The 23,132-nt window shown below is 45.8% G+C and overlaps 1 protein-coding gene across 2 annotated transcripts in view; it reads left to right on the top strand.

Moving 5' to 3' along the window:
* The window catches only part of LOC147426758 (Ribosomal protein L4/L1 family), a 91,336-nt gene that overhangs the window by 50,321 nt on the left and 17,883 nt on the right, over positions 1-23,132 (top strand). For both annotated transcript variants that reach the window (XM_086499021.1, XM_086499020.1), the window contains exon 2: positions 19,655-19,724. In XM_086499021.1, coding sequence (XP_086355147.1) covers positions 19,655-19,724 — 70 coding nt within the window. The remainder of the gene's footprint in view (positions 1-19,654; positions 19,725-23,132) is intronic.

Here is a 23,132-nt window from a genome sequence, read left to right as displayed (position 1 = left end):
GGTGTGGACGGAAAATTCTGTCCATCATCCTATTAAACGTAGCAGGAGCATTTGTGAGACCAAAGGGCATCACTAAAAATTCGTAAAGGCCAAACGTTGTTCTAAAAGCAGTCTTGTGCACATCCTCTGATCTAATGCGGATCTGATGATACCCACTCTTTAGATCTATCCTGCTAAACATAGCTGCTCCTTCTAATTTGTCCATAATATCATCAATTCTAGGTATAGGGAACCTATTCTTGATGGTATTCTTGTTCAGTGCACGGTAGTCGATGCACATACGCCATGAGCCATCCTTTTTTTGCACTAACAATACTGGAGAACAAAATGGAGATGAACTGGGCTGAATCAGCCCCTTTTCTAACAGCTCCTGTACTTGGGCCATTATCTCTTTCTGCTGAGCCGCACTAACCCTGTACGGAGGCTTATTTGGTGGGCTACAGCCTGGCACCAAATCTATCGCATGGTCCTCGGGTCTCTCTGGCGGTAATTGAGACGGTAATGAATCGGAAAAACAGTCACTATACTGTTGTAAAAACATTGACCTTTCTTTATCTAGCACAGATAAATTTGATTCATCACAATCTGACACTTCACGTGCAAAAACCAAGTACGCAGAAAGATGCTTTTTCATTACAGAAGTAATAGCAGAAGCTGATACAGTAGGAATAGACTCCCCTTTAAGCTTTACATCCAGAATGTGAGTCTTTCCCCTGCTCTGTACAGTGATCTTTTTGTTGTAGGCATCCATGATTCCCTGTACACGAAACAACCAAGGAATACCTAACAACACATCACATCCGTCCAGTGGCATGATGTAAAATTCTTCAGCATTTGTTCTCTGTCCTCAGGACCTTCTTTTGCTCTTCTGACTTGCGAGGAAAACGTCTTTTCCATTTCTTTGCTGGTCCTTTTTCTGATTCAGCCGTAGCTTTGTCTTTCCCTGCGTTGGCTGACTCCTGAGTCCCTTTAGGAGCCTCATTGGGAACGTGCTTCTTGGCTGAATTTTTCTTGCCTGATCCTGCCTTGACGCCAGTGTTAAATTCACAATCTTCTCCCTTGAGCAAACCATTGCCAGTGTTTGCTACCTCGATGAGCTGCGTCAAAGTAGTGACTTTTGTCTTCGTACAGTAGTTTCTCAATCCTTTAGGTAGGCCACAACAGTATTTTTCAATCTGTTCTGTCAATGGCACAAACCTATAGGAAGTTACTGGAAGTAGAGCTTTCCAAAACTTCCGATTGTAATCATCCAGATTTCTGCAAGTGGCAGCATTAAGCTGGTGCCATTCTGTCATGACATCTGCTTCGAAATCATCAGATAACCATGCTGCTGCAAAAATCTGCTTGAAGTAAATCCATGTGGACGGAGCTTGCCCTTGAAGCAATAAAGTTGTCCACCATTGTCCCGCATTCCCTGTCAAGAAAGTGGCTGCCTTGCGGACCTTTGAAGCCTCTGTAAAGTTTCCCCCTGCATAGGCCTTATCAAACTGCTGGAGGAATGAAAGAGCCTTCTTCCTATCATCAAACCCTGTAAAGGTCGTGAATGACACTCCTTTGCCACCTTCTTTGTACGGAGTTGGCCTCTCCAGCGGCGTTAAATTGTCATATGGAAGTGACTGAAACATGGGAACACTATTAGGGTTCATCTGTGTTCCTTGGCCGCTATTAACTTGACCTGGAAATGCCATATTTGGCTGCTGATTTGTAATTCCAGCCATACCAAAATTTGCTTGTGGCATCCCAAATTGTCCCTGAGTGCTTTGAAACCCTGGTTGCATACCCATGACACTGTACATGGGGTTAGGCATCATCGTTTGAGCACCCGCAAACACTGTTCCTGGCGTATAAAACTGATTTCCAGGTGCATGACCAGCCATGCTTTGGAATACGGATCCACCTCCAAAATAGCCAGGGTGTACTGAAGGTGGTGGGAAGACCTGTTGCATAGCCTGTAAGTTGCTTCCCTGCCCATTAGAACCAGCTATAGGCTGCTGAAAGGTGGCGGGCTGAATTGGTACAGCTTGAAAAACTGGCATCTCAGCCACCTGTTCTTGCACCTTAGGCACAGGTTGTGGAGACTGCATGTTCTCCGTCAAGTGTACAGGTGTTTCCATTGACTGTGCGGTATGAATCACCTGTGCTCGAGCCTTAACAGGCTTTTGAATATGATCCAGTGACCCAACTTGCTGAGACGGAACAGGAGGTTGCAGAAAGGCTAAAAACCTTGGGTTCTGCATTACTTGTGTGAACATAGCCACAACAGTAGCCAACTGGGTCCTGAATATATCATCATCAGTCTGTGGTGGTCTTGAGGACTCACCCACTTCATGTGTCTGTTGACCCTGTGAAGAGGAAACCTCTTCAGTCACATCATCTGGTCTGTCAGCCATAATTGCAATTCCCTGTGTCTCGTCTATGATCCCCTGTGTCTTCAAGCCCAAAACTGACCAAGGCTCACTTCTATGGGAAAAAGTGATTTAATCCCGTCGATGGAACCATGAAACCGGCCTGTTCAATCCAAAAAGGGCGGTAGACTTTACTTTAAACCTTGATTTAGCTTTCACCCATTATTAGTCGTCTATTTTACCTGTACTTTCAAGACACAACAAAGGGGAGAGGGATACAGGCTGCTAGATTGCACCTGTATGAGTAGACGGACACCAGATTGGCCCCTAACTTAGGCGCCCCTTTCGGTATTTCTTTATTGTTCAAAAGAGGGAATAAACGCTGTGGTTCCCTACAAGCTGCCCCGCACAAACTCGGCTGAATTTCCACTGTTCCAGCCTGATTTCGGCAGCATAACTGTACTAGAACCCTTCACGGTCAGTATTCCCACGCATTGACTGACTTTCCCGACGCATACGGGCACTTTGCAAAACCTGGCGAGAATCTGCAGCACGCTGAATTCTCTGTTTTCAGCCCTGAAAATGCTCCAGATCGCCTGTACAGCGGTCCCCTTGCGTCCCCGAACCTCCTGGGGGTATTAGGGTCCGTTTAGGGCCAAAACCCTAAACCTGCAAAAATACACAGCAGGCTGTAATTCACTGTTTCGGGCTCCGTTTCGCGTGCCGGTCGCATCCCTAGCAAGTCCTCGAGCTCCCGCACCTGTAGGGCTACTTGCCCTTTGAATCGGACGAGATTTCTGGCGTGAAACCTCTCCGAATTCACCTGTACCTGCGGGGGGATTAGCCGCTAGCTAATCCAGTACCTGTGCAAGAGGCTCTTGCCTCGGCAATCGCGCATGAACCCACACAACTGTACATTGGTCAAATGAAAAGCCCACTAGAGGGGCATAACATACTGCCAAAGGGGAGAGAGAGGGCAGTGCGTAGCGTGCAGGGCATCACTCCTGGCACCGCACTGTGCATAAGAGGGAAAGCAAGCACTCCATAGCTCTTAACCTGTGACAGAGACTTGCAAAATGAGCCTCCCAGCTATAAATCACGTTTTTGCCTTCTCTATAAGTAGTAAACTGGCCTCAGAGTGCCAAGTGTCACTCATTTGTGCATTTTCCCGCTTTAGACCCTCGGGTCTAAAAATATCTCACCTGCAGCCTCTGTTGACTTGGCCACAGAGTAACAAAATGATCCCCATGTCAAACTGCACGTAATGACGCGAAGACATTTTCAGGTCCCAAAATAGCAGTTCCCTAAATTTTAGGAGATGCTGCCATTGTATCTTTCTAGGTCATCCGACCCTCTTTGTACACTGCGGCCACATCCAGAACTGAAATGTAGCCTCTGTAGCAAAGGATTCCACTTTGGCTAGTCAATGACCCCACTTGGCTAACCATAGTCCTTGTCCAACCTTAGTGCTCTCTTGCCCTCAGGCCTGGACTCCCTCTGGACAGTTCCACACTAGCTATGCAATGCAGGGCAGTTAGATTTCCCGAGGGGTGTTTCCAAAAAGTGAAAGTAAATAGATAATAAGAAAGAAATCAACAAAAAGGATAGATAGTAGTCACACGCTGGTGACACTCAGAGCAAGATCATATAGGTCCCCCCGTCGCACTTAGCAAGTTGGTGGATACTAGGAAGTGAACTCAATTAAGGCGTAAAGTCAAGGTGGGACTACCAACAAAAAGTATCCAACAGTTGGGCCACATTGCACTTTTGGATGCGGTCCCAATGAGGATAGATGGTCAGAAGACCAGTGGGAGCCCAACGGAAGCATCTCCTAAAATTTAGGGAACTGCTATTTTGGGCCGTGAAATGTGTTCGCGTCATTACCTCCGGTATGACTAGGGGAACACTTTATAACTCTGCCGCGAAGTTAACTGACGCGTCGGTTGGGATATTTTTAAGCGGCGAACCCGAAACGGGAAAATGCTTGAAAATGCGCCAAGTGTCACATTTTGGTGAACTTTCCTCTTGCAGAAAAATGGGCGCTGATTTTTATGCTGGGAGAGGCCTCATTTGCAACCTGTCACAGGTTAAGAGCTATGGAGTGCTTTCTTTCCCTCTCATGTACAGTGTGGTGCTAGGAGTGATGCCCTGCACACTACACACTGCTCTCTCTCTCCCCTACGTGCAGTTATGTGATGCCCCACAAGAGGGCTACTCATTTGACTGATGTACAGTTGTGTGGGTTCATGCTTTTGTGCTGAGGCAAGAGCCTCCTTGAGCAGGAACAGGGGTAGCTAACTGCTGCTCCAAAGCAGGCACTGGTGAGGGTCATAACCTCACCGTACAGGTGCAAAATCAGCGCTGTGTATGCGCTGTAAATTCACTGTTTTTCAGTCATACGGACGCCAGGATCATTGGGAATCGTGCCCCACTGGCAAAGGACAGTTAGGGGACTGTTTGGGGCTGAAAACAGGGCAAAAACCAGTAAATACAGCGTGCTGAATTTACTGTTTTTGGACAGGAATCAGAGGGTATACGACAGTGCAAGCGAGTTCCAGCAGGGGAATTGGTTTCGCGCAAGTTTTGGGGCTGTTATGCTGCCGAAATTTGGCCAAATCAAATGGTATCTAGGGGGATACACGTGAAGGATTCCCAGGACCTTACCTTGTAATTTACCCTCCTAAAGAATAAAGAAATACCGAAAGGGGCGCCAATGTTGGGGCCTACAGGTTGTCGGCGTCTGCTCGGAGCATTCTAGCTTCCGAGCCGTGTGTGTGATGAAGTGTTAATTCTCGTTACAGGTCTCCTTTGCAAAGTGCTCTGTGTGTGTGTTTAAGTAAAGAATTTCGGGTGAAAGCCAACGCCTACCGCCCTACGGGCCGGTTGCATGGTTCCGTTGCCGGGACATCAATCACTTTTTCCTCAAAGAGTGAGCCTGGATTGTTCAGGGTAAAGACACACAGTGCAAGAACGCGGGGATTACACTATGGCCGACAAGGGGAAGGGAATTATGGAAGAGGGTTCCTCTCCAAAGGACAGGCAGGAGATTCCTATGGTTTTTGAGATTGGCGAGAGCTCACGGCCACGTCAGTCTGTACCTCCTGTCAACGTGAATGTCCCTCCAGTAGTACAGGGCTTTATGACAGGGCAACTCGAGGATGATGCGTTTAAGACTCAGTTAGTTGCCGCGGTGAATGTCTTTTCGCAGCTGGTGCAGAATCCGAGGTTTATGGAATTCTTGCAAGCGCCACCAGTGCAACATCAAAATAGGCAACCTACGCCGCGTACGGAGCTTGTTGAAGCTCAAGCCCAGGTACTTCATGAGGCGCAGGAGGAAAGGGAACACTCGCATGTTGCGGAGTCGGGGGCTCCAAAGCAGATTCCTCCCGTGCTTGAACAGGTGGCTAGAACGCCTATTCCACAGGTTATGCCAGTTCAGCCCGCCACCTTTCAGAGCCAGCATGCTGTCTTGAATGGACAGGGAGCTGGATACCAGGCTATGCACTCAGTTTTTCCACCACCCACGGTACATCCTGGGTATTTCGGGGGTGGATCAGTGTTCCAAAGTATGGCTGGTTATGCGTCTGGAAGTCAGCCGTACATGCCAGGAACAGTGTTCGGGGGTATGCAAGGCATCATGCCAAACCCCATGTATGGTACTATCGGCATGCAGCAAGGTTTCCACGGCAACCAGGGCCAGTTTGGGGTGCCACAGGCTCATTTTGGCATGGCTGGTTTTTCTGGACAGCAGCCAGATATCGCACCTCTGACGCAAAATGTGAATGGCCAACACGTGCCGATCGTGCCTAGTACAGTGCCCATGTTGCAGACCATCCCGTATGACAACTTGGGGGCACTAGAGAAGCCGAAGGCTTACAAAGAAGGTGGTGCAGCGGTAAAGTTCAGTACCTTCAGTGGTTTCGAGGATAAGACAAAGGCACTCACTTTCCTCCAGCAGTTTGATACAGCTTATGCGGGAGGGAATTTTACAGAGGCCTCGAAGGTCAAGAAAGCTGCCACTTTCTTAAAGGACAATGCGCTTACATGGTGGACGACATTGTTAATGCAAGGACAGGCACCCGCCACCTGGGTTTACTTCAAGCAAATGTTTGCATCTGCTTGGCTATCAAATGAATTTGAAGCCGATGTCCTGACAGATTGGCACCAGCTTACGGCAGCTTCGTGCAAGAGCTTGCTGGAGTACAATAGGAGGTTTTGTAAAGCATTACTCTCAGTGACCTCCTACAGATTTGTGCCACTGACAGAGCAGACAGAGAAGTATTGTTGTGGGTTGCCTAAAGGGCTTCGCGATTACTGTACAAAGAATAGAGTCGCTACCCTTACTCAGCTTATGGAAGTTGCGAACACTGGTCTTGCCCTGTTGAAAGGAGAGGACAGTGGATTTCCGAGCAGTGATAAAGGAGGGCAGCAGAAGAAAAATTCAGCGAAGAAGCCCTTTGTGAAAACGGCTCCTGATGCGTCACAGGGGTCTGAACAGGCCACCAAAGACAAGGATTCAGCTGGGACTTCTGGAGCGCAGGCAAAGAAACAGAAAAGGAAGCCTTTTGTGCGCAAGTCGCTCGAGGAAAAGAAGGTTCTAATGGCTGAGAACAAATGCTTTATATGCGAGCAGCCTGGTCACTTTTCTATCAATTGTCCACAAAGGAAAAGGCCAGCTGACTCAGAGGATAAAGAAGACCAGAAAGGCAAGAAGCCAAAACCCACGGCAGGTTTAGTGCCAGACATGGTGGGTGACAGGCCAGCACAGATGCCAGTGAGTTATGCAGGGCATGGGGTAAAGTTAGGGATCAGACGGCACTCATCTTCTTTGATCCAGGTGCCAAAGCCAACTTTATCTCACCAGAGTTAGCTATGAAGCTCGGCATCAAAGCTGAAGAGATGGGGTACACAGCAGAGGCAGGGTTGGCATGTCCTGGCCACTTAGAGTGTGTTACTCCCATCATTGGAAAACTGCGTCTGCATATTCAGTCGTATGTGGACACTGAAGAGTTTTACATCATGCCGCTGGAAGGTTGTGACGCCTTGTTGGGGATCCCGTGGATGTTCCGAGTGCATGGAGTCTTGGATGCCTACAACAAAAAGATCACTGTACAACATAGGGGCAAAACTCACATCTTGGATGTAAAGCTTAAAGGAGAGTCAGTCCCTATTGTATCTGCTTCTGCTATCACTTCTGTAATAAAGAATCATCTTTCTGTGTACTTGATTTTTGCACGTGATGTCTCAGATAGGGATCAGTCAAATTTATCTGTGTTAGATAAAGAAAGGTCAGCATTTTTGCAAAAGTTTAGTGACTGTTTTTCTGATTCATTACCGTCGCAATTACCGCCAGAGAGACCTGAGGACCATCGGATAGATTTGGTTCCAGGGTGTAGCCCACCAAATAGACCTCCCTACAGGGTTAGTGCGGCGCAGCAGAAAGAGATTATGGGCCAGGTTGAGGAGTTATTAGAGAAGGGGCTGATTCAGCCTAGTTCTTCACCCTTTTGCTCCCCAGTGCTCCTAGTGCAGAAGAAGGATGGCTCATGGCGCATGTGTATTGATTACCGTGCGTTGAATAAGAATACCATCAAGAATAGGTTTCCTATTCCTCGCATTGATGATATTCTCGATCGTTTAGAGGGTGCTACAATTTTCAGTAGGATAGACCTAAAGAGTGGGTACCATCAGATTCGTATAAGCCCAGAGGATGTGCACAAGACTGCGTTTAGAACGACATTTGATCTTTATGAGTTTCTAGTGATGCCGTTTGGGCTAACAAATGCTCCTGCCACGTTCAACAGAATGATGGACCGGATTTTCCGCTCGCATCAACAGTTTGTTGGAACATTCTTCGATGACATGATTGTGTATTCGAAGAATGAAGAGGAGCATAGGCGTCACTTGACCATTGTGTTCGAAGAGCTGCGCAGTCACAGGTTACTTGTCAATCCTAAGAAAAGTGAATTCTTCCTTGAAGAGATCCACTTTCTGGGCCACATAGTCTCAAAGGATGGTGTTAGAATGGATCCCGCAAAGGTCGAAGCTATCAAGACATGGCAAGACTTGAAGACTGTGCACGATGTCAGAAGCTTCTTGGGATTGTGTTCATACTATAGAAGGTTTATCAGAAATTTTGCAGAGATAGCATCGCCTCTTCACGCATTGCAAAAGAAAGAGGTCACTTTCAGATGGACCCAAAAAGAGATTTCAGCTTTTAGTCTCTTAAAGGAAAAGTTGACTTCAGATCCAGTTATTGTTTTGCCAGATCTCAGGAAGTCATTTGTGGTCCAGTGTGACGCGTGTGGCAGTAGCATCGGAGCAGTGCTAATGCAAGATGGATGGGTAGTAGCCTATGAAAGCCGAATTTTGCAAGGGCCAGAGAGGACTATGCAAGTCTATGAGAAAGAGCTCTTGGCCGTGATTCATGCGCTTTCTAGCTGGAAGCACTACCTCTTAGGTGCTGATTTTGTTGTCCAAACAGATCATCAGACCTTGCGATACTTCTTGACACAGTCAAAGTTATCCGAAAAGCATACGCGATGGGCAAACATTCTTTCCATGTTCCACTTCCAGATTATGCATGTGGAAGGCAAGAAGAATGTTGTGGCTGATGCGTTATCAAGAAAGCCACAAATTTCAGCTGTGTCAATTCCTTATCATCATGAGTTAGATGACATGAAGGAACAGTATACTGCTGATGAAGATTTTGCAAGGATCTTTGAACAGTTACAAGAGGGGCAACATCATGAGCACTACCTCCTCAGAGATGGTTTTATGATGATGCATGGCAGACTTTGTGTCACTAGGCCATTGCGACGTAAGGTCATGGAAGAGAGTCATGTCCCACCGTATGCAGGGCATCGTGGCATGGATGCAACAGTTAAAGCGGTAGAGACGTTCTTCTATTGGCCTACCTTGAGGAGAGATGTGGATGCCTTTGTGCGAGCATGCATAGTTTGCCAAAAGGTCAAGTTTGACAGGCAAAAGGCACCAGGGTTGTTACAACCACTGCCGATTCCGGATAAGCCATGGGAAAGCATTGCTATGGACTTTATCTTTGATCTTCCAAGGACTCCAACAGGGAATGATGGTATATGGACCATTATCTGCAGGTTCAGCAAGCAGGCTCATTTTATCCCTGTCAGGAAGAAGATAAAATCTGATCAGATGGCACGCTTGTTCATGTACAATGTGTTTAAGTACCATGGTATGCCACAATCGATTATCAGTGATCGTGATCCTCGCATGACCAGTTTGTTCTGGAGAGGATTGTTTGAGAACATGGGTACTACGCTCAAGTTCTCGTCTTCGTTTCATCCACAAACTGATGGACAGTCAGAAGAGGCCAATTCTACTGTCTTAGATCTGCTGAAATGCTATGTGTCAGATAATAAGGGCAAGTGGGAACAGTATTTGTCTATGCTTGAGTATGCGTACAATAATACAGTGCATTCGTCTACTGGCAAAGCACCTTTTGAAATTGTTGAAGGCGGCAAAAAGGTTCCTCCCATTTTGCATACAAAGGACAAGATCTTTGAGGCAGATCGATATGTTGAGAACTTGGATGAGATGTATAAGAAGATTAAAGTTGCCTTGGAGAAGACTCAGGCAAAACAGAAAAAGGCTGCTGATCGTCACCGTCGTGAATTGCTACTATCACCTGGTGATTGGGTTCTTTTAAGGTTCGAAAAGGCAAGGTTAAAGAAGATGAAGGGTAAGGAACGGCTGTTTCCTAAGCTCAGCATGCGTTACTATGGGCCTTTTCAAGTGCTTGACAAGATCAGCGATGTGGCTTACAGGCTGAAACTGCCTGATGCATGGAAGATTCATAATGCGTTTCACGTGAGTCTTCTAAGACCCTTCGTGGGTGATGTGCCAGAAGATATGCCAGTTGAGGATCAGCCAGAAGTTGAAGAACTTGATGAGATCTTGGTACCTGAGCAAGTTTTGGCACATAAGGACAGAAAAGTTAAAGGACAAGTTGCAAGACGCTATTTGGTGAAGTTCAAGAACTATCCGCCTATGGATGCAAAGTGGATGGAAGAGCATGAACTGTCAGAGTCACCAAATGTATTGCAGCTTTACCTTGAAGCCTTTGGGTTACAGCCTACTTATGCCCCAACCCAACGTGTGCAAAGGAGGGGTAATGATAGAGCTAGTACATCAAATGTACATATGAATTCAGTGCCATAGATGGAAATGGCAAAAGAATGAAGGCCTCATTAAGTCATTTGTATCTATGTATGTTACGACCTTTCTTGCGGATACATGCGATGATAAAAGAGTGTTGATAGCACAAGATCATCAGTGGCGTGTATTTATGGTATGCAATCGAGGACGTTTGCGATTTCAAGAGGGGGGTATGTCACGAGGACGTGGTAGTTATTAACCATGTCACAGAGATGTGGCAACTGCTAACCTTGGTTGTTGGTTTCTTTCCAATGGGGTTTATTTTATTTGTTTAAGACCCTCTTCTTGAAGTAGCAAACGGTCGGACATTGTATGGCCAATGTGAACGGTAGATTCACCCGCAGACGGGAAGTGGTCGGCATTGGAATTCGTATGGTAAGAGGATGTCTAGGCTCAGAGCAAGATCATATAGGTCCCCCCGTCGCACTTAGCAAGTTGGTGGATACTAGGAAGTGAACTCAATTAAGGCGTAAAGTCAAGGTGGGACTACCAACAAAAAGTATCCAACAGTTGGGCCACATTGCACTTTTGGATGCGGTCCCAATGAGGATAGATGGTCAGAAGACCAGTGGGAGCCCAACGGAAGCATCTCCTAAAATTTAGGGAACTGCTATTTTGGGCCGTGAAATGTGTTCGCGTCATTACCTCCGGTATGACTAGGGGAACACTTTATAACTCTGCCGCGAAGTTAACTGACGCGTCGGTTGGGATATTTTTAAGCGGCGAACCCGAAACGGGAAAATGCTTGAAAATGCGCCAAGTGTCACATTTTGGTGAACTTTCCTCTTGCAGAAAAATGGGCGCTGATTTTTATGCTGGGAGAGGCCTCATTTGCAACCTGTCACAGGTTAAGAGCTATGGAGTGCTTTCTTTCCCTCTCATGTACAGTGTGGTGCTAGGAGTGATGCCCTGCACACTACACACTGCTCTCTCTCTCCCCTACGTGCAGTTATGTGATGCCCCACAAGAGGGCTACTCATTTGACTGATGTACAGTTGTGTGGGTTCATGCTTTTGTGCTGAGGCAAGAGCCTCCTTGAGCAGGAACAGGGGTAGCTAACTGCTGCTCCAAAGCAGGCACTGGTGAGGGTCATAACCTCACCGTACAGGTGCAAAATCAGCGCTGTGTATGCGCTGTAAATTCACTGTTTTTCAGTCATACGGACGCCAGGATCATTGGGAATCGTGCCCCACTGGCAAAGGACAGTTAGGGGACTGTTTGGGGCTGAAAACAGGGCAAAAACCAGTAAATACAGCGTGCTGAATTTACTGTTTTTGGACAGGAATCAGAGGGTATACGACAGTGCAAGCGAGTTCCAGCAGGGGAATTGGTTTCGCGCAAGTTTTGGGGTTGTTATGCTGCCGAATTTTGGCCAAATCAAATGGTATCTAGGGGGATACACGTGAAGGATTCCCAGGACCTTACCTTGTAATTTACCCTCCTAAAGAATAAAGAAATACCGAAAGGGGCGTCAATTTTGGGGCCTACAGGTTGTCGGCGTCTGCTCGGAGCATTCTAGCTTCCGAGCCGTGTGTGTGATGAAGTGTTAATTCTCGTTACAGGTCTCCTTTGCAAAGTGCTCTGTGTGTGTGTTTAAGTAAAGAATTTCGGGTGAAAGCCAATGCCTACCGCCCTACGGGCCGGTTGCAGCCACACTGGCCGGGTTCACACTACGTCCGCCCGGACACTGGACGCCCATCCCGACGGCATCTGGGCTAGATCCCCTCTCCTGTGAGTGGAACATAACATCTTCCAAGCCTAAAGCCGCCAGTGGCCTATCTCAAGATCTGCAGGGTCAGGATCTAAGACACAGGTCCTCCCCTTGATACACAAAACTCGTATCATTTGAAAACAACACTCTGCAACTTGTGGAGCCTCCAATGGGACTTTATGAAGGCGACCCTCTCCCTGAACCTCAAAGAACACAGACTCCGAGCAAGGTGGAATTGCGATGAGGATCTCCAGTCGCGTGAAGGTCCCCATCCATCTCGGAGCTGTTGCTGTCACAAGGCGGGCACCACGTGCCAATAGAAAAGAACATACTGAACAACTTTAAGCACTTCAAATAACAACTGAATTGAAATAGAGAGAGACGACACGCGACACGGAGTGGCGGAATTCCACCCCAGAGAGTATTGGCCCCAAACCTTGGCGCCCCTTTCGGTATTTCTTTATATTGCATCATCAAAGTACAAGCCGGTACTCCAGACTCTGCACCTTCTCCAGGAAGCATGCAAGAGAATGAGCCCTAGCCTCATATTTAAAGGCCCTTGGCCTAAAAAGCAGTTTATAGTAAAAAGCCTTCAAACTTAAAAGCTTATGGTCCAAAAGCAAAGCCAAAAAGCTGCCAGCGTAAATCACGGAAATCCATACAGCTTGCCACATCATCAACCAGCGCAAATTTTGGAAATCAGCCTGCTGGCCTTAGGGTTAGGGTTAGGGTTTCTACAGTTTTACGGTTAGGGTTTTCAGAATTAGGGTTTGCAGGTTTTAGGGTTAGGGTTTCCAGAATTAGGGTTTCAGCAATTAGGGTTCCAAAATTAGGGTTTCAACAATCAGGGTTTTTGCAATTAGGGTTTCTGGCAGAAATTAGGGCTAGGGTTTTTTGCACTCGGACAACCACGTCATCACTTTGTGACACTTCTTCTGTTGCTTGTTCTTCTTATGGTTTAAGCCCCTCAGCCGGTAGCTCCGTTCTTCAGTAGGTCGACACGTCAGCAGTTTGTTACATCTCTCCTTCTTGAAAGAGAGTAATCGTCCACGATTACAGCACAATGTAAAACAACTTAAGTTAGTTCAAAAATTTCCGAGGGTCATTCCGAGGGACATTCGGAGGGACAATCAATTTGCTCTTTTTATTAAGGAGTTAGCTTCTCCTTTTTGCTCTTTTGATCAAGGAGTTAGCTTCTCCTTTCGGCTGTTTTGATCAAGGAGTTAGCTTCTCCTTTCTCCAGATCGGAACTCTTGATATTCCGGCGTAGTAAAATTAGCCATCACACCCAGACCGTACTGATCTTCCGCGGGTGTCTTGATGCACTAAAATTACATACTCAGGCAATGTCATCCAATTAGGAATATTCAGTGGTTGGCACATCACAATGCAACACAAATGCTCACATATGCATGTTACAAGACATAGAAACATAAAGCCGCCGATGAACACTCCTCCCGCATAACCTAACAAGGTCCGGGCCGGGAGATATTTAGTGACTCCCTCATCACTCCTCCCGCATAACCTAAAAAGGTCCGGGCCGGGAGATATAGAGGCCTTTTACAACCAAACGCCCCCCAGACCGCAGCCTGCGTCGTTTGGAGGTGCTGAGAGTAGCAACTGCTCAGACTTCTTAATACTCCTCCCGCATAACCATCCACGTCCGGGCCGGGAGTCACAACAACAATCATTTTACAAGCATACAACCAAACGCTCCCCAGGCATCGGCCTGCGTCGTTCGGAGGTTTTCAAACATACAACGAAACGCTCCCTAGGCATCGGCCTGCGTTGTTCCGAGGTTCAAACAATACCAAAACAGTATTTCTCACTTCTCCACCCGGGAGTAAAATCACCAATCATTGAAACCAGTATCAAACCAGAGTCAAACAATTCAAATCGGCACCAAAACAGGTTCAAAATAGATACCATCTATTTCAAACAAATTCCAAACAAGATCAAATAGAACTCAAACTTAAAAAGCAATCTCGACATTAGTCGAGCTCAAAAATTCGACTGACTTTTCATCCTGAAACCTGCACCAAAAATTAGGGTTAGGTTCCTTCCATGAGGTCGTAGCCGAGCACAACACGGTCCGCCAGCTCTTGGACAAACAGTGTTGCTTTGGCGGCGATGGTAGTCCCAAGATAGCAATCGCACTAAACCTCCAAGGTCATCTGCTCGTGAAGAGACATCTGCTGAGAGATGTCGAGAAATTTCAAGATATAATCTGCTAGGGTTTCCATGGCAAGCATTTCAGGATACCCCACTCTGCCAGAAGTTGCACTCCGAAGGAAGATGTCAGAAACCATATAACTTCGGGCAAAAATTTTCTTGAAAGCTTGCCAAGTACTTGGAGTATGCTGCTTGGTAGCTGTAGACATCAACATCTGCATGACACTGCTTATGAGAAAAAAAAACAGTGACTTGAAACAAATCTGGATCCTTCTCTTGCAAGTGATCTTAATTGGCTTGTGCCCTGTAAGACACTGCGGTGAAGACGGGAGCGTGCCTGATGCGCGAATAAGTCAGGGTGGGAGTGGCTAATAAGTCCGGGTTGGGTGGCTAATAAGTCCGGGTTGGAGGGCCAAGATACCTCGCATAACAAAATCCAATAGCTTTGTCTGCTCTTTTGTAGGACTGGTATGCTTTCAGAAAAGCACACGCCTGATGCTCTGATACCACTGTCACAAGGCGGGCGCCACGTGCCAATAGAAAAGAACAGATTGAACAACTTTAAGCACTTCAAATAACAACTGAACTGAAATAGAGAGAGACGACACGCGACACGGAGCGGCGGAATTCCACCCCAGAGAGTATTGGCCCCAAACCTTGGCGCCCCTTTCGGTATTTCTTTATATTGCATCATCAAAGTACAAGCCGGTACTCCAGACTTTGCACCTTCTCCAGGAAGCATGCCAAAGAATGAGCCCTAGCTCATATTTAAAGGCCCTTGGCCTAAAAAGCAGTTTACAGTAAAAAGCCTTCAAACTTAAAAGCTTCTGGTCCAAAAGCAAAGCCAAAAAGCTGCCAACGTAAATCACGGAAATCCGTACAGCTTGCCATGTCATCAGCCAGCGCAAATTTTGGAAATCAGCCTATTGCCTTAGGGTTAGGGTTTGCAGAATTAGGGTTAGGGTTTGAAGAATTAGGGTTTCAGCAATTAGGGTTCTAGAATTAGGGTTTCAACAATTAGGGTTTCTGGCAGAAATTAGGGCTAGGGTTTTCTGCACTCGGACAACCATGTCATCACTTTGTGACACTTCTTCTGTTGCTTGTTCTTCTTAGGGTTTAAGCCCCTCAGCCGGTAGCTCCATTCTTCAGTAGGTCGACACGTCAGCAGTTAGTTACAGTTGTCTCCTCAAACAAACCTGAAAATTGAAGCCAATCACCGAGAGTGCGGGCTGGACCCTCTGCCATGGGACCCCAAGAAACATGAGGCCTACTACCAACCAGGTGGTCTCTCTGCATGCTGACCATGGGGTTCAAACGAGGGGGTGCCTAGTAGCCTATTTTTAAAAGTTTAATTCCTACCAACTTATGGGACCTTGTCCGATGGGGCCTAAGGGACACAAGGATTTAAATTTGCGTAAAAGGCTGTTGACGTGGCAGGCCGTACGGATTTCTGCAATTTGTGTTGGCAGCTTCTAGCGCTAGCTTATGGGCCAAGATGCTTTTAGACTTGAAGCTTTTCATACACTACTTTGGAAGGCCTAGGGCCTATAAATTCTTTGCTAGGGCCTTAGTCTCAGGCAGTTGAGCTTGGGTGCGTTGCTGAGAAGAGGACCCTCGGATATTGTACTTTGTGAAGCATTAATAATAAAGAAATACCAAAAGGGATGCCAATCTCTTTGGGCGCGGAACTTCGTCATGCGGTGTCCTCTCTCTCTCAGTTTTGTTCAGTTCTTTCAGTTTTCTCACGTTTGTTGTGGTAGATCTTCGGCTTGGAGTGCCCAAGTCTATTACATCGTGATTCGAGATTCTGTTGCTTTTGAGCTGAAAGTGATAATTATCTCGATTCTCCAACTCTAGAGCCGGAACCCGTTCTAGAGGCGGTCCATGACATGTGCCAGAATCACCCATTGAGAGGCAGTTCCTATTCCACAGGGTGTTCCAATTCCCGTATTACTTGATCTATGTTACACATCGCCATTTCTCTTAGTTATAGACCTGGGTCGTGTGGCACATTTATCTGAGGTGCGAGCCTCTTCACTTACTACACTTCGAGTACATTTTCAGATGGTACCCTCACAACTTATTCTTTGATGAAGTGCTGATGGGATGCGGTGAACAATGTTATTTCACTACAGCCTATGGTTCGAGTTCGCAACAAGCTCCTGGTTCCAGATTAGACGTCCTTGACTTCAGCAGAGTCACCTCCCGTTGACGAGGTCGACCTTGATCCGGATTTCTTGGCACAAGTTGGCGACGAATCCGCATCAACATCGCCCATCTAAGGGCCACAGATCTTGTCCGATTCTCTTGAGGATGGACGATGCTGACATCTCAAGACGGTGATGGCCAATTGGAGGATGCTCATGCTGTTATCCAGGAGCAGATGGCAGCACTTTCAACAAGCCTCTCATCAATCAATACTCGCTAGGAGCAGTTGCAGACACAAACCTCTTCAGGAACTTACCATACCGCTTCTTGGACTTCCCATACTACTTCTCTGTGATCCTCTTCCAAAGCTTTCCTGGACGAACACGAATAACCAGACCCAACTGTTGAGTTAGACAATTGTGAACTTCAACTTCTCTATAAAATTAACGTTGCACAAAAGAAGAAATTGGATGTTGAGCCTTACAATGTTTGCCACAACAAGCGCGTGCTGGACCCATGGCTGTTCAAAATGGAGGTCTGCTTGTCCAACAATGTTTTAATAGAGAGCAAAAAGGTTGTAGTTGCTAGCTCTCTGTTAAAAGATATAGCATTTCTTTGGTGGTGGTGGCAACGACGGGTTGCTGATGGCAAACACACGCCTTCTTGGGAAAAATTCCGATGCGCTGTTCGCAAGGCCTTTGAACCCGCTAATGCAGATTTCCATACCCGGTCCTCTCTCAGCCACGTGAGCCAAATTGGTTCCTTGGCCGCGTATATCATAGAGTTTAATTAACTCTGGAGATAGAGACTGCCCCTCTGACAAACTATAGTTTCATTGACAGGCTCGAGCCAACCGTGAATGACGATGTTCACAAATATAATGCTACCACCTTGGATGTTGTAATCACCAATGTGGAACGTCTTGGCGATAATCGGTGCCCTACAAGGAACTTTTTTTTCGGTGATCGATCTTCAAACAACGCTCACTTTTTACAACACGAAAGAAAATGCTATAGCCAAAGTCAACAACAACAGTCTCAGTTTAGGTAGCAAGCAATGACCCCTTCTTTAACTTCAAAGATCGACAATCTCAAAGTCGATTTTCTTCAAATGTTCCACTTGATCGTGGTAAAGGATGTAATTTTTTGCAAGATATGGCGATTGAATAATGATCAAAGATACTTCTTCGACGTAAAAGAAGGATGGATTATGTACAATTTGTGGTGGTGACCATAGATGGTATGAGTGTCCCAAGAAACCAAATTTGTCTAATTTGAGAAGAAATTCCAACATAGAAAGATCATCGAATTCTGAAAATCTTGCTTTTGCTAAGGACAAAGGAAAATCTGTCGTCAATCCAATTCATGCCTTAGCAGATACGACTATCCTTATGAAGCATGCTCAATGTGATTCTCCAGTTTTGGAGCCTCTCTCAAAGTAAGTTTTGAGCCTTCTTGGAACTTTCAATGGTTGCTCCATCAATGTTTTGGTGGACAGCGGTTGCTCCAATCATTTCGTCAGCACTCAGATAGTTCGACAACTTAGGCTTGTCAACTCAAAAGACATCTCACTTATACAATGTGGTATTAGTAGATGGATCGTCTTTAACTTGTGAGGAGACAATTTGATAGTTGCAGTTCGATATTAAAAATTATGTAGATCAACTGGATTTCAAGGTCATGCCTTTATCTTACTACGACATGATTCTTGGTCAGCATTGGTTGTTCCAGCTATTAGCTTTGGAGGACATACCATCAACCTGTTCAAAGATGGAGGTGAATTGATTTTACACGGGCTTTATCATGTGGAACGAGGGATTCAAGCCTCAAGCGTACAAATCAATCATCATGATGCAGTTGCCAAACTTATTATTGATGAATTTTTGGATTCATTCACTTCTCCTGAATCAACTGACGAAGACAAAGATGATTTAGAGCAAGAAGTTTTTCCAAGTGATACTTTGTTACCAAATAAAGATAAAGATATGGTTGCAGATCTAAGTCAAAAGACGATTATACTTTCTTTGATTCTATGATGGACAATGATATACCACTTGCAAGTCATGAAGTGATAACTTCTAAAGAATTCTTTATTGGATGATGAGTGCAGTCTAAGTCAACAATCCTTTGTGGTGATTAGTAAAGTTGCCCTTTTCAAAGAATGCCTTAAGAAGATCTCCTCTTCACTGAATGTTGTACAGTTATTGCAAGATTTTAAACCAAAAGTCTCACATCACATGAAGGATTTTGAAGATCACTCTCTTGTTGCAGTCAACTTGATTAAGCCATATTCTTTTTAAAAAGTCTTTGAATGATGCAATGACATGGGATTTAGCAATCAAAGCAAAAAGGTTTCGCAAGAGGCAAAAGTTCAAGGCAAAGTTTCTAGATCACTCTAAGAGTGAAGAATTTCAGAAATTCAATTCTTTTGTAGAATTTTATCGACATTAGAAGTCATTTCTTTAACCAAGGCTCTCATTTTAAATGGGAGGGAATGTCACGATTGTGACGTATACTCCATCCATACGTTACCTTCTTCCACTTGATCTTGTTGCAGATACAAACATGGACCAGAATGGAGATACTTGTTCTTGAAAGGGTGCATCTCTTAGCCCAACAGCTACACCTCTTCATCGAATGGCTGCACCCTTACACCGAATGGTCACTTCTCTACAACGATTGGTCACAACTATTGGTCAAAGGATGTAACTCTTAGTCTAGAGTTATGTCTCTTCGGCAACAGACATGCCTCTTGATACGTGTTAATTCATCTCCTATATAAAGGAGACTATGTGTACAGTTCGATCAATCAAATCAATTCAACAAGCGTTCTCGTCTCTTGAGTCTGAGTTTAATCTCAAGTATGAAGTTTTAGTCTTAATTCTAGGATTAGCACCACTAATCCTCACAAGAAATTTTACAGCACTACAACTCTCTTGGTTAATTTTTGTCTTGTGTGATTTTATCTAGGCACAATTTGAAGTTAAGCAGCAAACTATACGTCTCTTTAGAGAAATGGCTTGATTAGAAGAGTGTGTGTGTGTGTGTTGCGAGTGTGAATTTCAAGTCATGGTTTTCTGCTGCAGCCATGGCTTTCAGCACAAAGGAGAGTTGTATCATATTTACGAGCAACACATGCTGGGGGCGAGAAACAAGGTACCCATTATGAAATTTTGATGTTTTACATGATTGGAATTAGGTTTGCACTCTGTGGTGTGTATAGCCAGTGAAACCTGATGCAAATCTTTTGAGCTGACAAAAAAATTCCCAGAAGTAACATGGTATTTTAATAAAAAAACCTGTAAATGCAAGCTTTTTTTTTTTGGGGGGCGGAGGGGGTGGTGGTGGTGGTGGTGTGGTAAGTATTCTGCTTGTAATAGCTGTTCTTGGTTGTAAACAATCACTTTTAGGTTGTTTTGGGAGCTGGGCAAGCATTGTTAGGCTTTTTGATAACTTCTTTTTTACTTTCAAGTTTATTTTTTCCAACACCCCTTTCTCGCAGTTTTTAAGGCCTCTATGTTGATTCAAGACCTGCTTAGGTTTCTATTTTTAGTTGTCCTGGAACAGTAACAAACCTAGTGAGACAGTGTTGGCCTTTCTTCAATGCAGGATTCCAAAGCACCTGAAGAAATTGTTCGTATGTTTTATGTTCTCTTTGGTGTTTTAGTAGTACTTAGTAACGGTCATAGTAAGAAGGCCTTAACTTTCAAACCTTATAAAGTGTACTTTGGCTGCCACTCCATATCCCCATTTTCAATTGGTACGGATAAGGTGCGCAAAAATTCTCTTATCAACTACAAGGAAATTGCAAGAGGGGCTGCATTCCAAGCGAGTGTTTTCACCAAACCAATCAGACAATGGGTTTCGATATAATTGAGCTTACTCGTTTTTCTAAAACACTAATACTTTTGTTTGTGTTGTTGAACTTCTTTATCCCTCCTCTCTCTCTCTCTCTTCACAGCGGAGATGGTCAAGAAGGATATCCACCGTCTACATACAGGATCACAGAGTGAGCACCTCATCTACGCAGCCGCCACTATAGCCCTGTTGATTGCACATGTATTCAACCGGGCTATAAGGGAGGACTTCACAGAGAAGTGGACTCGGCACACCATTGTGCCAATCCACAAGTTTGGGGACACCTTGGACCCAAGGAATTACAGGACTATCATGATAGGCCATACAATGGCCAAACTTTACGGGGGCAGTACTTCAGAAAATGAAGGCCTACGGGCTCCCGGCCAGGTAGGGTTCAGGCAAACCTTCTCCACCATCGACCACATCTTCGTTCTGCGCTTCCTCATTGATGGGGCAAAGGTGGGGAAGAAGAAGCTTTATTGCTGCTTTGTGGATTTCCTCAAAAGGGTTTGATACAGTCCCATGAGAGAGGCTCTTTCCACGGCTTTAGAGTCTAGGGATACCATCAAAGATGATATGGGCCATCTATGCTCTCTACAAGAGAGTGACCGGGAGAGTTCGTTGTCCAGGCGGCGTATCAGAGTTTATTGCTAGCACCATTGGTGTTAAGCAAGGATGCCCCATCTCACTGATCCTCTTTGGATTCTACATCGACGAGATCTCCGACCACATCTTACGAGTGGGAGGAGCCGGAGTGACCTAGCAAGTACCCCAGTCCACATTATGCTATACGCGGATGACATTGTTTTGATCTCAGAGTCACCAAAGGGTTTACAGAGCCATTTGAGGCCTTGGATGAGTTCTGTACACACAGAGGACTGATAGTGAACCTTTGGAAGATCAAGGTCATGACCTTCTATACCTCCAGATCAGTCCGGCGAGCAGCCACTTTTACAGTAGTAGGAAACCTAGTTGAGGTGGTCACCTCCTACGTCTACCTGGGAGTCACCTTCACTAGCAGACAAGGACCCTTCTCCATGGCACAGGATGCCACTGACAGACTCACCCGAGGATATACAACTTTGGCCATGTTAGAGCGGAGATGTCATCAGGCACACTTTTAGGAGCTCCGCACGAAGGGTTGTCTATTTGATACATTAGTCACCCCAGCCTTGATGGAGGAAGTAGTAGTGTGGGCACCTGGATTGACAGATAGCCAGTGGGCACGGATCGAGAGACCACATGTATATATGATCTCCCGCTTGTTTCAAAGTATGCACACAGTGCCACATGACATCATCAAGACAGACTCACGTGGCGAGCATTTGAGTCAGCCATACAATAAGTAGAATGTGGATATAACAGAGCTTGATACACAGGTTAGAGCATGCTTCGGAGCACATGGCCTTGATCTTGAGAGCTTGCCACCTTTCCAGTATGACCCCGACTCACTAGAATGTGGATATGACAGAGCTTGATACACACAGGTTAGAGCATGGTTTGGAGCACATGGCCTTGATCTTGAGAGCCTGCCACCTTTCCAGTATGACCCCGACTCACCCCAGGTTCATCTCTCATGTAGTGAGAGAAACATAGTACTCCAACAGGATCTTTGGTAGCTATATATCAGACAGACTTGGATCACATCTCCCCTTCAACGAAAGATGTCACACTACAGAGATCATTTCCTTACCATACTAGAGGACTGGTTCATACAACGACCATGCTTTATGGACATTTACATACCTCACAACTCACGAGTGGCGATTGGTCGGGTCAAAGTATCATCACACAGGCTAGAGATAGAGGTGGGGCGCACTCATGAAATTCCCAGGAAGGAGAGAGTTTGCCGAGTATGCAGAGAGGAGGTGGAGAGTGACGAGCACTTTGTTTGCAAATGCAGAGCTTAAGATGATATTAGAGGCAGATACGAGTCACTTTTCAAAGGGCAGCCTACCCTCCGCGAGATCATGCACTCTCGAGATCAGAGACAATTGGGGCGCTACTTGCTGTCTGGAGATACAGAGGCAGAGAGATACACTTCTGCAGCTACATACAGAGACGCAACAAGGGGGAGATAGTCATAGCTTATAGATTTTTTCCAAAAGACCACACCCCCTCCACTCCTAGATCCATCGAGGGGAGTGACTCTCCAGTAGGCTAGGCTGAGAACAGCTAGGCCAGACGACGAGGGGGAGATAGTCATAGCTTATAGATTTTTTCCAAAAGACCACACCCCCTTCACTCCTAGATCCATCGAGGGGAGTGACTCTCCAGCAGGCTGAGAAGAGCTAGGCCAGACGACGCCCACGTATTACTGGATGCCGGGCCCACGACTCCACCGCAGACATATTGAGGAGATACTGAGGAGAGACGAGCCTAGATGATGGCTCACCCAGCTGGGTTCATCCGAGCCTCCTATTAGCATAGGACGGAGCTAGCTAGCTTGATGCATTTGCATGGTTGTACTAAGTGACATATAGACATGCACATACCCCTAGTACTAGAGCTATATCTCCCCCCCCCCCCCCCCAAAAAAAAATCCCATCACAAACCAAGGTTTTTTATCCTTATCCTTATTTTGTACGAGTTTGGATTGTTTTGTGTAACAGACTTGGACACTCCAAGTCAAGAATCAATCACAACAGCACCAAATAACCACTTCAAAACAATTCACAGATCACAAAAGATTTGCACTGGCCCGGC

This window comes from Adiantum capillus-veneris, chromosome 24 (genome assembly GCF_014529385.1).
Source record: "Adiantum capillus-veneris isolate H3 chromosome 24, ASM1452938v2, whole genome shotgun sequence".
Lineage (NCBI taxonomy): Eukaryota > Viridiplantae > Streptophyta > Polypodiopsida > Polypodiales > Pteridaceae > Adiantum > Adiantum capillus-veneris.
The sequence above is the reverse complement of the archived record's forward strand: the minus strand, read 5'-3'. Positions and strand labels throughout refer to the sequence as shown.